The 14027-nt window shown below is 40.9% G+C and overlaps 1 protein-coding gene across 6 annotated transcripts in view; it reads right to left on the bottom strand.

Annotated features, from left to right (window-relative positions):
* prdm16 (PR domain containing 16) overlaps window positions 1-14027 on the bottom strand; it is a 246043-nt gene that overhangs the window by 162286 nt on the left and 69730 nt on the right. For all 6 annotated transcript variants that reach the window (XM_084721462.1, XM_084721468.1, XM_084721463.1 and 3 more), the window contains exon 2: window positions 1750-2219. In XM_084721462.1, the coding sequence (XP_084577588.1) occupies window positions 1750-2219 (470 nt within the window). The remainder of the gene's footprint in view (window positions 1-1749; window positions 2220-14027) is intronic.

Here is a 14027-nt window from a genome sequence, read left to right as displayed (position 1 = left end):
TTACAATACAAAATGTAAGATGTGTAAGCTACACTGTAAAATCTTAAAAAAGTTGTCCAGGTTGCATTAATATTTTAAGTTTACTGAATTTGAAAAGACAAGTTGAGTCAATTTTGTAATTCACCACAAATTAACTTTCCTAGTCAAATAAACTTGATGTTATTTCAGTTGTACTTGAGAATACATGTTCAATAAGCTTAAGATATTAAGTTGAACCAACATCTCTTCAGTCACACTGATAAATATTTTTAACATTTAACATTCATTATAATTTATTAAATTGTAAGTTTAAGCATATAGGGACTGAATTAAATGATAACCTTCATCATGCTTTGCAGTGTTTTCATTATTGTGAAAATAAACAACCATGGCTTGTCTTAAAGTGTATTTGAGATCCAAAGCAAGTTTTCATGTTTTCTTCCCACTATAAAACAGAAGGGTCTCTGGAGAGTTTTAGTTCACAAAGACTGGATGCTGGGAAGTTTAGTCTAATACGCTGATCATGATTTTTTTTTAAACTTAATTTAATGAGTTGATTGAACTCTACACTGTACATTAATTCAACATGTCATTTCAAGTCAAAATAAGTGTTAAAAAAAACTCATCAGTTCTGAAAATAAATACTAGATATTTTTAAGTTGAATTAACTTGAATAAATAAAATGATATTTATATTAATCTAGGAAAGATTAGTTGATTCCATAAAATTCCTGTTTTTTTACAGTGTAAAGAACAAATTCTCCCCACTCTACAAGACACTTTATCATCCTATCTCATCAATTTATGTCTCCCAACATGCAACATTCAATATAAATTGTTTGCTTAAAATTCTAATTTTTAGTGGTCTTCTAAATGTATAGTTATTGGAAACTACCATAAAAAGGTGCGAAAAATTCTCTCTGCATGGCCTGTTGGTCCAGGTCTAAAATTCTGTAAACTTCCAACTGTGCACATCAGCTGGTGGTGTCTAATTTAACCACATGATGCCCTTTCCAACATGGTGTTCCAATGATTAACTTCTAGAGTCAAAGTCTCTATACCTTATTACATACAAATGTAATATTAGACTCTGTGAATGACCGGCCGCCCTCAGAATGAAGAGTCAAGGAGTGAGTGAAATGAAAAGCAGGCCAGTATATTTCATCTCTGATTAGCCATATGAGAACGAGCGAAAGGGAGACAGAGAGAGGGACAGGGATCGGGAGTTTCTTTTTTTTCCCTAATGAGCTTACTGAAGCAACTTCAATATCCTCTAATGTCATGTTGAAATGAAAATTAATAGTTCAATATGCCGCCACCGCATTGGGCCATGCTTCTTCCATTTCCATATCGGGTGGCGTGACCAAATGAGTGTGCTCGCTCGGACCGACGCCCAGAAAAGCTGATACCTCCACTAATCAGCCAGATTTTTCCATCTGACATCACGGTGCTGCTGGAATTCTGGATGAGTGTGTTTTGTGTGTGTGTGTGTGTGTAAGTCTGTATGCGGAGGTCCAATCATAAGAGGGATGCCAATGGAACGGGCATCTTTGCTGATGATGAGATCGCCTGTGAATGATGGCTAAATATGTGAATGAAGAGCAGCTCATTCATTCCTATACAACATCACTCTTACATTTCATATTTTACTGTACTTTTGTGTTTGAGCTATAAAATATGTAAATGGTCAAAAGTGACATCTGTGATGAAATGAAAAGAGAAAAAACAATAAACGACCCCAAAATTAGGTAAAAAGAAGGCTGGTTCCTACCTCCCATCCGAAGGAGCTGTCTTTGCCCGTGGCCTCGTGATGCAGCGTGCTGTGCAGACCAAACCTCTCACCAGCACTGATGCGGGTCTTGGCCCAAACGCCCAGGCCAGCACCGGGCACAGAGGACTCCCGCAGCTCCAGGTCACTGGGAATGGGAATGTCGTCTGGAATGTAGACGGGTGCCTCATAGGGCGAGCCCTCCTTGGGTGTGGTGAAGTCCTGGTCATTGCTGCTGCTGTTGCTGTTGTTATGAAGGTGGTGGTGGTGGTGGGTGGCGTAGATGTGGGGGTGCAGCAGGTGGTGGTGGTTGTTGTTTGGATGGGAAGGAGTCGGTGATGGCAGCGGGGACATGTTAATGATGCCATCTTCTGGTTCATCTTCTGGGCTGTCGGCACCACCTCCGCTGCCGGCCGCTAAACCCCGGAGGTCGGCCTCTGTGTCATACATGCTGTCCACTGGCTCACTGTCATCTATGAGGCAAAACATAAACAGAGATGATTGTTAATAGGCAGGGAGGGAAGGTATAACATAAAGGTGACATGAAATGGACTGAAATACAGTAAAGCAGGTATTCCGAATGGTGCAGGGGGCTGCATTGAGGGCTGATTGTTTATGGTGAGAATATGGAGTGGTCTAAAGGTTCATTTCAGCTGTATGTACGAAACTACATTTGTCCATTTCAAACTGTCACTGGCCGTATCCTAAAGGTCCACTACCGAGTATAGGCAGGAGGCTCTGTCCGGATCTGTTTGCATATCTAATATTAAGCATAAATAAGTCTTAAGAACAATGACCCAGGAAGTCAAGTTTGAGTTAGAGTTGCATGATCACACTACAGTTTGTAATACTCAAAAGACAGAATTGTACAACCCTGGAAAGTTATTGCTGCAGCAGCTATTTTATCTTTCATAGTGGGGATTGTGAGATAAACATTAGAAATACTCAACGCAGCCAGATTGAGCCAGTTTAAACTTTTCTGCCGGACAATCTTGTGGTGTTTCGCCGGAGCCCTCTGTGTTGGCAGCCCTCTGCCCTGATGGACTAGCTCTGTTCAAATAAATCAAAGGGTGGCGTTTTTTTCGCCCACGGCCGTTGGAGGTCTTAATGTGGTCTAAATCATATCTCCGTCCTCAGTAGACGCTACTCATCCAATGACTTCTTGACCCTAAATCACAAAATAACAACCCACTTCAATCTCCAAACCTCTAAACTGCTAGAAAACCACACTGTGCAATGAGAGAAGTTGGGGGTCCTCAGAGAAGAATACCTATCCGTCTGATAGCCTTCAGCTGCAAGATGCTGAGTTCACAGATTTGTGAGAAGAGCCAGACAGATGAAGAGAAGAAGCTTTAGGTCAGCCAAGTTCTTGATGGGAAATGTTCTCAAATCCATCACAGTTGTTGTTTTTTTGCCAGGACTCGTCTTACAAATAATGGCAGTGTCTATCACTGATCTGGTTTGCCTCGTCACCTATCATTATTGTCACATCCAGAGATTGACAATATGATTGTTCCTGTGCTCCAGAATCCCACTATTGCTACATGTGTCAAAATGATGATGAGCACTACAAGTGTGTGTGTGGATGCACATAATAATTTAGCTTCTCCAATTTCTCTAAATCTGTTATTGAGGATTTTTTGTGGACAGTGGAAGTTTGTAAATGTGCATGTGCAAATGCATGTCAAACACAACTTCACACCACAAATGCACGCGGCGTCACTGTGTGGGGTATGTGGGATTTTTTACAGCACATTATATGTTCCCTTTACCAAATTCCTATTTTTGTGATAACCACACTTACAGCTATGGGCAGTTAGTAGTCAGCTTGGACAGGCCAAGTCATAAAAATTAACATTCTGATTAATAGCTGGTGGGTTTTGGGTGGGAAAGAGGGTGCATCTCCCCATTAAGAGAGAAGCAGCAGCTTCACTGATTATTCCTCTAAATTAATATCTACAGTTTTTACTTTTGCCGCTTCAATACACCACAATATTTGTTGTAGTGATATTATTGTGCACATTCAAAGGGTAAAAATTCTCTAATCATTAAAGTAAACTGTTAAACAAAAAACTCATAACAATACAACACATAATAGAGAAATAACTTGAATAGCTCACGCTGCCAGACATCATTTAAAAGGCAATATAGCCTTCAGGTGGGTGGGGGGTGGATGATTTATGTGTACATCCAGATTTGGATGAACTCAGAGCCCATGTATGCCTTATTAGTTTTAAACAGTGATACAACATAACATTTTTTTAAACATATCTTATTTGAAGAATAGATTTTCATTTAACAAAAGAAGCCATGCAAGAACCTTTCTTTAATAAAAGCACATAACTTGTAAAATTAGGATTTAAATAATGAACAATCTGATCAGAGAATAAAGAAAGTTCAACCAGACATTTGATGCAAGCTGGATGCGGTACTCGACAGTTTTTAAATACTTTTTGCTACATATACACTTCAGTCAGTACCAAAAAAGTTCAATGCTCAGCCATGACCGTAGTTTTTGTTTGCGTGTGTGTGTGTGTGTGTGTGTGTGCATGTGTGTTTGCCTCAGCACATTTATGTGTGTCTCCCTCTTTTCCTCTGTGGACAGATCCTGGTGTCTTTAGTCAAAGCACCACTGCAGTTTTACTATCTAAACACAGGGACTGGCAATCAGCAAGCTAACTAGGCCCAAAATTACAGCAGGAGTGGTTCCAATCAAGCTCTCTCCCTCTGTTAGCCTCCATCTAGCCTGCTGCCAAGCCTGCCACCACTTCCCAGGTTTTAGCTGGAGCTGCAACATGACATTTTTTAAAAATGTGCTTGTTTGTACAGTACATAGAAGTTTATTGGGTCACAGTGAGAGTCTGTGGGTTGAATTTTAATAAAACTTGATGTAAGAGATATGCAGCATTAATAACTTTAAAACAACAGTTTATAAACTTTCTTGAGTGTACTAATTTCTAAACTATTTTTCTGTATATGCTTTATAAGGTGAGGAGAGAAACCCTGTAGAAAAACTGAATGATCTCATCGAGAAACCAAAGAAGAAAAAGTGATCACACGAGTGCATTCACTGTACAGTGCATCATTTTTTTTTGTTCTTTGATAAATATTTGGGTTTCTGCCCAGTGACAGATGTGGACTGTGAAACTTGTTAAATTAACTGACATGTAAGTTTTAAACATGAAATGTGAAACTATAAAAGCATGCGACAAGGGCTTTTCAGCGTCTGGCAAACCTGCAGCCTGTCCACGCAGATCCGGGAAACTTATCATATAAAGCTGCAGCAGTAAAATCCGGCCTTTTATGACTGATTCTGCGTCATCCAGTGATTTTGACTGGAAAAGAACCCATTTTTTAATGATCACTGTTTAATAGGGGCTCAGACCAGGCGTGCAATTAAGCATTGGAACATGTGAGCCAGCAGTAGCTTCCACTTTTCACAGATCAATTAAAGTTTTATAACTCGGCCCTATCTGCTACTCCCTCTGCACAATCAAAAGTGTTTTCAGGCTGTTAAACACTTTTTTTCACTCCCTCTTCACTCCCCCACTCTCACTGGCACTTGACCCATTGAGAGCAATTTTGACAAGCAGAAAGACAGCCTCGGAAAATCTATTAAATACTGTTTGGCTTTAAGAGCCTCTGTGCACAGAAAAATGCACAGATCGCTACATCAAATAATTAAGTAACAAGGAGAACGCAGGGAAAAAAACCCTCTTAATTTTAATGAACAAAACATCTTTTGTGAGGAGTAAAGCAAGGCAGAAATGGCAGACGCAGTGTGATATTAAACAAGTTCAACTCTCGCTCGTTAACTTAGTTAATTCATAAAAATGTTGCCCGGAGAGAAAACAGGGAAATCTTTAGATTACTCGCCACCAGAGACGAGCTTTTTCTTTCTCTCTTCTCCTCTGTAAGACAAGTTGACCATATTTGAGTGCCGAAAAAGTTGCAGATGAGAAAAGTAAGCAGGAAAATAATGAAAGGGGCCAGGAAGAGGACGAAGAGGAGGAGGCGAAGAGTCTAAAAACTGACGACTGAGCTGCTTTTAAACAGCTGTATGTTAGCTCAGGGTCTCAGAAGGCCCAGAAAGAGATGTTAGGTCCGTCTCCCCGAGGGCTTCTTAAAAAACACCCGGGCCAGATAGTGCCTTCCTCTCCCTGGCTCCGTATGTTGTTCTTTCTCTCTCTGTTCCTCTCGCCATCTCTTTCTCTTTTACGGGGAGCTATTTATCCTGATTACATCAGGGGTCAATCATTAATTCGCACCTTGGGGGTCCCGGTGCTGGCTGTGGCTACAATGGGCTGCTTGTTCAGCGGCTGTTATTCCAGTGGAAAACTACGCCGCTCTGCCTGAGAGCCGGGCCCAGGCCACATGAAGGCATCCCATTTATTTGATAAATTGTAAATGCGTGCCATAAATGGAGCTCTTTGCTTTGTAGCATGGCTTTGCAATAACAAAGATTTTAGGGCACGTATGAACACAGATGCAGGCTATCACACAAACACACATCTGTTTGCAACTGCAGGAGCTGTTACTGTTCTCCAAACACATGTGCAAGAGATCAGATGGTGTTGTAGGTAAAGATGATATCTCATAATTACTGCATGTCACAGTGAAATTACCAGATATGACAGAGATATGACATTTATAGACACTAACCTCTAAAATACACACTTAACGATGTCAAATATTTCAAAAGACAAGCACGAGCCATTAAAGAAAAATGTGACTATGCTTCCTTTCAAGAGTCAAGATTAAAAAACTAAAAATACTAAAAAAAAATATGAAAAGCTGATAACATTGTAATCAGCGTTGCCATGGTAAAATAACTTGACACGGTGCTGAAAATCAGCGGTTTAATCGGAGGGCCTTACAACGGGCAAATTGTTCTGTGGTTGTGTTTAATCAGAGCACTCTAGACTTAAATGCAGAAAGATAGAGATCTGGAGTCATTTTCTGCCGTCTGCCTGGACGCACACAAACACATGTGCCTTGTGGCATATAGACTGAGCTGTATTATTGACGCAGTCTGGGTAGAAAGAAACAACATTGACTGCATGCAAGAATTCTGGGAGGGAAGCCTATAAATACTGCATCAAATAAGGAGCCTCTTAATTTCTTGCAGAATAAGCAGTCATGGCTTCATTGAGAAAATTCATGATTCATTCTTTTAAAAAAAATTGTTGTAAAAGGTACAGTTCAGATTATTTGATGTGGGCGTGTGTGAGATACTTATTGATAGTCAGTGAATTAGCCAGATTAGATGCTGGTCAGCACAATCACAGTTAGGAGAAGCAGAGAGGGGCACCATCACAGGAGGTAAGCAATGAACTGCTGTGGAAAGGGTCAGCAACAAAATTGTCTTCCTATTGTTCTTTAAAGCTAAATTTTGCCAATTAAAAAAGATCCACCTAAAAAAACATCAATATCAATTTAGGTGTATGCTGTATTTAGAATACTTTCACCACTTTATTTAACTATCAGACAGCCTTTTCTGACTGAAAACCACTGTTACATAAGTCAAATATTGCTCTCTGCAAACCAACCGAACACCATAGGAAAAAATAGTAATTTTACCATGCAAAACACTGGGGTTGCTGGTCTAGTGCTGCCTCGATCTCTTAGCTTGTGTTATTGTGTGTGACTCCAGTGAATCAAAAATGACCTTTTAAAACACAGAAATCACACAATAACTCAAACAAACTAACACATCAAGGCAGCAGTAGATCAATAACTCCCATGTTCTGTGACGTAAAATTACTGATTTTGCCTATGGAGTTTGGTTGGTTTGGAGAGGGTGGTATTTGCTTAGATAACAGTGGTTTCCTGTCAGAACACACTTTCTGACAGCAAAGTAAAGCAGTGAAAGTATTTTAAACATAGCATACACCTGTGATTTTTTTCAGGTGGGTCTTTTTTAAGAGGCTAAAATACGTTTTGTTGCTGACCACGTCTACAGCAAGGCATTGCTTCCGAGGGCGTGTTACTGTAACTAATACACTGACTATCGATAAGTACCTCGCACTACTCCACATCAAATAATCCATTTTTACTTGTGTACAAGGACATTGTAAAGGACTGCAGACCACAGGCTCGAATGGATGCCAACAATAGCTTAAGTATTCAGGGCCAGGTGCATGTTTTGCTAGAGAACAAGCAGCACAGTGGAGCCATGACTGTGGCTATGATAACAATAAAAGAGGGCTGGAAATAGAACGTGTGTGCCAATGATGGCCATCATAAAGCACACACGTCCTATTTCCCTCACTGCCTTGCCTCTCCAACGCACACAGAGACTGTATCTTTGTCTGGCCCGTAAATTGATCTGGTTCAATTCAAAAGGAAAGCCAGCCACTGATGAAAAGACAGTATCCAGGGAAAAGGCAAAACTATGCAAAATTCTGCACCGGCTCCAAATATGGGGAGAAAAGATCGCCTGGTGAAAGAAAAAAAAAAAATCGAAGACGGAGGGAGACTGTGTGGACCATGACAGATATGAAAAATGGGTAGCTGGTTGAGCAATAAAGGACCAAACATTCTGATGGGGGAGCTCTGTGCGTACATGTGCACATGTGTGTGTGAAGAAGTGTGTGAGAGGTGGCTTAATCTGCTGTTTGTGCTGCTATATTGTGTCAATATGGTCCCACTTAGCTGCCTTATTGGGGCACGGAGTGATATTGGTACCTGTTTCTGTGCAGTAAGCAGGCCTTTGATGATTCTGACTCCACACAAAAGAGCCTAAACACCCCGTGCTTTAAAACAGGAGGGGTGGAGGAGAGAGGCAGCTGTAAAAATCAAACGACTGCAAATCAAAGGTGGAGCGAGCGAGTGAGAGTGAGAGGTGAAAAACTGTACAATGGTGTATTTTTCCATGGTGGCACCGTATATTCAACATGACGTATAAATGGAAGCATGTGACGAGGCAGCCAAAGGAGGGCGTTCAGAGGAGAAGTTGTGTGTTTGGTGTGTGTGTGTGTGTGTGTGTGTGTGTGTGTGTGTGTGTTTGGAGGTGGTGAGCAAGCAATGGGGGCATGGTCAGCTACAATACCAGCAAGAACAAGAATGCCACACTGTTTCCCCTTGTAAAAGCACCGGGGAGCATTTCCAAGCAACACTTAAAACTACAACATGGCTTCTTAAAAGTGGGTAAAGATGGATAACGGTGGCGGAAAAACTAAACGACAAATTAAAGAAGTGGCAAATGGAAAAGGACACAGAGTTGCACATGTAATGGTGCTCTGCACTATAATTACACAATAACCATAACGTGTTTTAACTAGTTATTGCTACATTAAAGTTTATGCTGTTATGAGTCACAGTTTATGCTGCTGATGTCCTCGACAAAATATGCGGTATAACAATGTGGTTTTTATTACTTTAAAGGAATAGTTAGAATTTTTTAAGTGGGGTTGTATGAGATACTTATCCATAGTCAGTGTTTCACTTAAAGGAGATGGCGGTCTGCATGCCCTCAGCTTGGAGAAGCAGGGAAGACCAGTGTAAGAAGCTCAACAATGTATTGCTGTGGAAAGGGTAGGCAGCAAAATGTATTTTAGCCACCTAAAGACAATATTACTTAAAGCGTACACTATATTTAGAATATTTTCCATGCTTAACCTTGACTTCAGACAGGTTGTGTGAGTTTGGTGTTTTATAGGGTCAGTTTGGATTTACCAAAATCACACAATGACACAGACAAACTAACTGATCAAGGCACCGATAGACCAGAAACTCTCATGTTTGGCAGTACATTGTTTAATGCTTCCTACATCGGTTATCCTGCTGCTTCTCCAAACTGGGAGTTTGTTGACCGCTATCTGCTGTAGGTAACCTCATCAAACCCTTCTTCAAAAAATTGGAACTATCCCTTTAAGTGCTAAAGCCAACAAAACTGAAAACAAAACTGAGATACTGTCTTCATTTATTATCTATACACATGCACAATGTATGAACTTGTACAAAGGTTGAAATCCACACATACTGTACCACACATTGCTTGCTAACATTCAGGGCATGTTCTTTAGCATGTGTATCTGTGTCTGTGTGTGTATCTGTGTGTGTGTATCTGTGTGTGTGTATGTGTCTAAATGGGTGCTCTTCCCTCACTATTTCCAACTGGTATATGTCTCTAAATGCTGCTAGGGGGAGCTGTCTCTGGCCTGTTCTCTCGCTCTGTGCTTCAGTTTGTTTCTCTCTTCCTTCCTTTCTCTTGTAGCAGTGAACAGTAACAAACTATAATCACAGCACTTGTAAACAGTTGAACATTTCCACATAAAAACAACAGACAACTGGGCTGAATTTGGTCACTGCAGCTCAATAAGGAACAGACTGGAGCTGTTGTGTGTTTTTATACGTGAGTGTGCACTTTTTGTGTCTGTGTGTGGCACCGATACAACACAGTTGATGTATTGATGTGTTATTTGTGCTGAGCAGCCTGGAGGCATTCTGTCTTCCAATAGTGTGTGTGTTTGTGTGTGTGTGTGTATGTGTGTGTGAGTGTGTGTATGCTGAGATCAAGCCTTCAGGCAAATAGAAGACAGCAGGCAGCCTCCTGCAGCTGAGAGCAGGTGTGTGTTTGTGTGTGTGTGTGTGTGTGGTGGCCCTGTGGTCCCAAGGGGCCCCGGGGCCCAGGCTGCTGCAGACATTTATTAACAGGGCAGATTAATAGCACCAGAAGAAAACATGTTCACAAACATGATAAATATTAATAATAATCAATATCGAGTTACATTTGCCAAATTGAGTTGCAAACATCACTCAAGGGGGAGGGAGGTAGATGAGGGTGGAGGGAGGAGGGAGACGGGCAGAAACTGAGAGGATGGGAAGAAAAGGGAGCTGCAGAAAACAGGAAGGATAGAGAGGAAAACGAAAGAAATGACAGGAAAAACAAGAAAGTGAAAAGAAGGAATCACATGAAAATAAGACAATAAGAGATTTAAATAGGGAAAAAATTAAAGGGTAACTTTGGTATTTTTCAAACTGGACCCCTTGTCCCATGTTTTTGTGTCTTAGTGACTAATGGGGTCAACAATTTTTTAAACTGGTCCAGTACTGAGACATAGAGCTGCCCCCAGCAGAGGTGAGACTAAGACACAATATAATCCCTCCGGGCAACTGTGCACTGTTAAATAAGTCCATTAAGAGTGCTTGTTTTGCCACTGACAGGCTCAGAGTGTTATTGCCACAGAGATAGACTTTTTAAAACGTAAATATATGCTTTGTTTAACCAGAAACAGCTGTGTTATTGCTCTTGTCAAACTAACCAGACTCCCTTTACAAAACTGTAATTTTAACATCATCATATTCATTCAAACATGACAGAAACAAAATAAAAGTCACCAAAAACATCTTGGCTCATCTTTCCACTGTTCCGACACACCATCTCTGCTTTGGTCAAAATAAACCCTTAATTCGTAGTGTTGGATATGAAAATATCAGTCAGAATATATTTGGTAAAATTGAGGGTATATTTCAACCAGGTCAACCAGAGTTGGTGATTGTTGGAATAGCAGAAAGAGAAGCAAAGTTTCTGTTTTTGGTGAGTTTTATTTTGTTTCTGTCGAGTGAATGAAAATGACAATGACAATATTAAAATTACAGTTTTGCAAAGGGAGTCTGGTTAGTTTGGTGAGAGAAATAAAACAGCTGTTTCTGGTTAAATAAAACATATCTTACGCTTTAAAAAAGGTCTGTCTGCTGTGACCGTTTCCATAATGTTGGCAGACATTTATAATAACAATCTGAGCCTGTCAGTGGCAAAAACAAGTACTTTTGGTGGCATTAATTTGACTGTGTGTCGTTGCCCAGAGGGATTACATTGTAGTTTTGTTTGGCTTCTGCTGGCTGCAGCGCTCTCCCTCAATACTGGACCAGTTTCAAAAACTGGTAACTGAAAAACTGAAAATTACATAGTTACTTTTTAACTATATGAAATCATGATTTTAATGACAAAAACCTTCTCAGAGGGAGCTCAGTTTCACATCTACAAACCTCATCTTAACACCTAATGAACTATTTAAATGAGGGTTAGTGTCATTTTTAACATGACAACCCTGTCCAGGCAGACATTTATACTGTAATTTAGCAGAATTAATGTAAATCAAGGCATTGCCACTTAAGAAGCCACAGCAGCTACTGAGAGTAATGCTTTTCCAGATAAGCAAAACTATTACATCTTTCATTTATGTCTCTTCCTGCAAGGCTGCCGGACATGGGAAACATTTGTGGGAAGGTGGCACCAGACCTGTGAACTCATCAACCCTTTAAAACATTCACAAACAAGGTGGTGCGGCAAAGTTTGAATGTCCACCACTGTAGTCAAATCTCCTCCACCATGTAAAACAATACATAAATCAATTTGATAGTTTATGTCCTATTTCACTGGGGCTTTTTGAAGTGGAAAATCAGATTCAAGAAGACATCTGTCACAACAAGAAACAGCAAGTGCCAATATCCAGCGAAGTGATGGAAATCAATAAAATCTTTCGACCACAATTTAAAAGACAATTTTTCAACAATGTGAAGTCAAAGAGGAGAAATGCCCTTTAAAAACTCTAGTTAAAACAATGCTACAGTATGTAATGTGAACTGATGCAGTTGTCCCAGATAACAGGACAGAAGTCAGGGTGAACAGAGAACACCTTCTACTGCAGGAGCAAACTATTGCACTATTGCTTTCTTTTTCTCTCTTCATCTGTGTGTGTGTGTGTGTGTGTGTGTGTGTGTGTGTGTGTGTGTGTGTGTGTGTGTGTGTGTGTGTGTGTGTGTGTCCCTACACCCACTTCTGGTGCAGCTTCATTTAGCAGGCCACTCAGGGAGGCCAGACAGGCAGCTTGGGGAGCACCAAGGCAGACAGCACGCAGAACAAACCCATCCATTCTTATTAACCAGGGAGCAGAGAGGAGGGTCCACTTCTGTGTCTCCTTGTGTGAACGTCAGTATGCATATGTGTAAGGGAGACATCTTTTTTTGTTAACATCTTTTGTGTTTTAGTGCTAGTCTTTGGTCTAAAGTGTGAAGCAGTGGTCACATTTTTTGTTTTGAGTCCATAACATGTCATTACCCTCAAACAGCAACATTTACCACAAACATATCCCTGCAATATTTGCAGGATCCAGTAATTCTCTTCCTTATTCTTGCAATTTTTTCCACAGAAATTGGTGACAATTTTACCCACTGTCACAGCAGCTGTCCACATAAAAATAATCCAATTATGAACCTCTTTCACAAGCCACTTTTACGACAAATTCCTGAACTGAAAAGGTTCCCAAAACTTAGTTTTACGCATTTACAGCTGCTCTCTCAAATATAAGACAATTGATTTCAAGATGGGGAACATTTTGGAAGAGTCCCAAGTCAAGATCCTGGAGGATATGATTGTATTTCATTTCAACAGACTGCCAAATATCTATTTTCTATCAATCTTAAGTTATACAAAATCATGTTCACTGCACATGTAAACTGTTTTGCGTTCAAACCTCACCTGTATGACATGTGTCTGCATGTGTGGTATGGGTACACGTGAGTGTGTGTAACATAGCCTTCTCTGGTTACTATACAGTAGCTGTATGTCTGAGGTGTGTACGGGGGGGTGGTGATGGTGGTGTTGTGGATTGATGGGGGGGTGGGGGGGTGATGATATTCACCTCTGCCACTGGAAGCAGCCGACACCCATACATCAGTCTATTACTGTGCAGCCTCGCTCCGCTCTGCTCCTCTCTTCTTCTCGCCTGCTCCCTCCAGTCATTAGCCAGTGAATTAACGACAATTCAGCGTGCTATTAATCACCCTGACAAAAGTGTTAGCATTGCCTGGCTAGGCCGGCACGAGACTCTGGAGGAGAAGGTGGAGGAGGAGAGGGATGGTGGCGGTGGTGGGGGGGAGAGGAGGGCGAAAAGAGGAGAGAGTGAGCGAGGTGGCTGGAAGGGTCAGGAGAGCCCAGAGAGTGTGTGGCAGGAGAAGAGAAGTGCGGAAGGATGGAGAGGAAGCAAAGGAGAAGATGAGGTGTAAAAGAGGCAAAGGGGATGAAGAGATGAAGGGCAGTGTGAGGAAGAAAAAAAAAAGACAGGATATCTCTGTGTGTGAATGTGTCTGACTTGGGATTTCTGCTACAGAAGAGTTATGGACAGTTAAATATAGTTACAGAAAGCAAACTCTCACTCAAGGTAAGCGGCTATCAGTGAACAAAAATAATAAACCAGTTGACCAGCAATAGTCCTTGTGGAACTCAGAGCCGCTGCAATTAGGAGTTCCTCTTTTAAAATAACACAACTACCTAT

The sequence above is a fragment of the Lutjanus erythropterus genome, chromosome 6 (genome assembly GCF_056507025.1).
Source record: "Lutjanus erythropterus isolate fLutEry1 chromosome 6, fLutEry1.hap2, whole genome shotgun sequence".
NCBI classification, from domain to species: Eukaryota; Metazoa; Chordata; class Actinopteri; order Lutjaniformes; family Lutjanidae; genus Lutjanus; species Lutjanus erythropterus.
The sequence above is the reverse complement of the archived record's forward strand: the minus strand, read 5'-3'. Positions and strand labels throughout refer to the sequence as shown.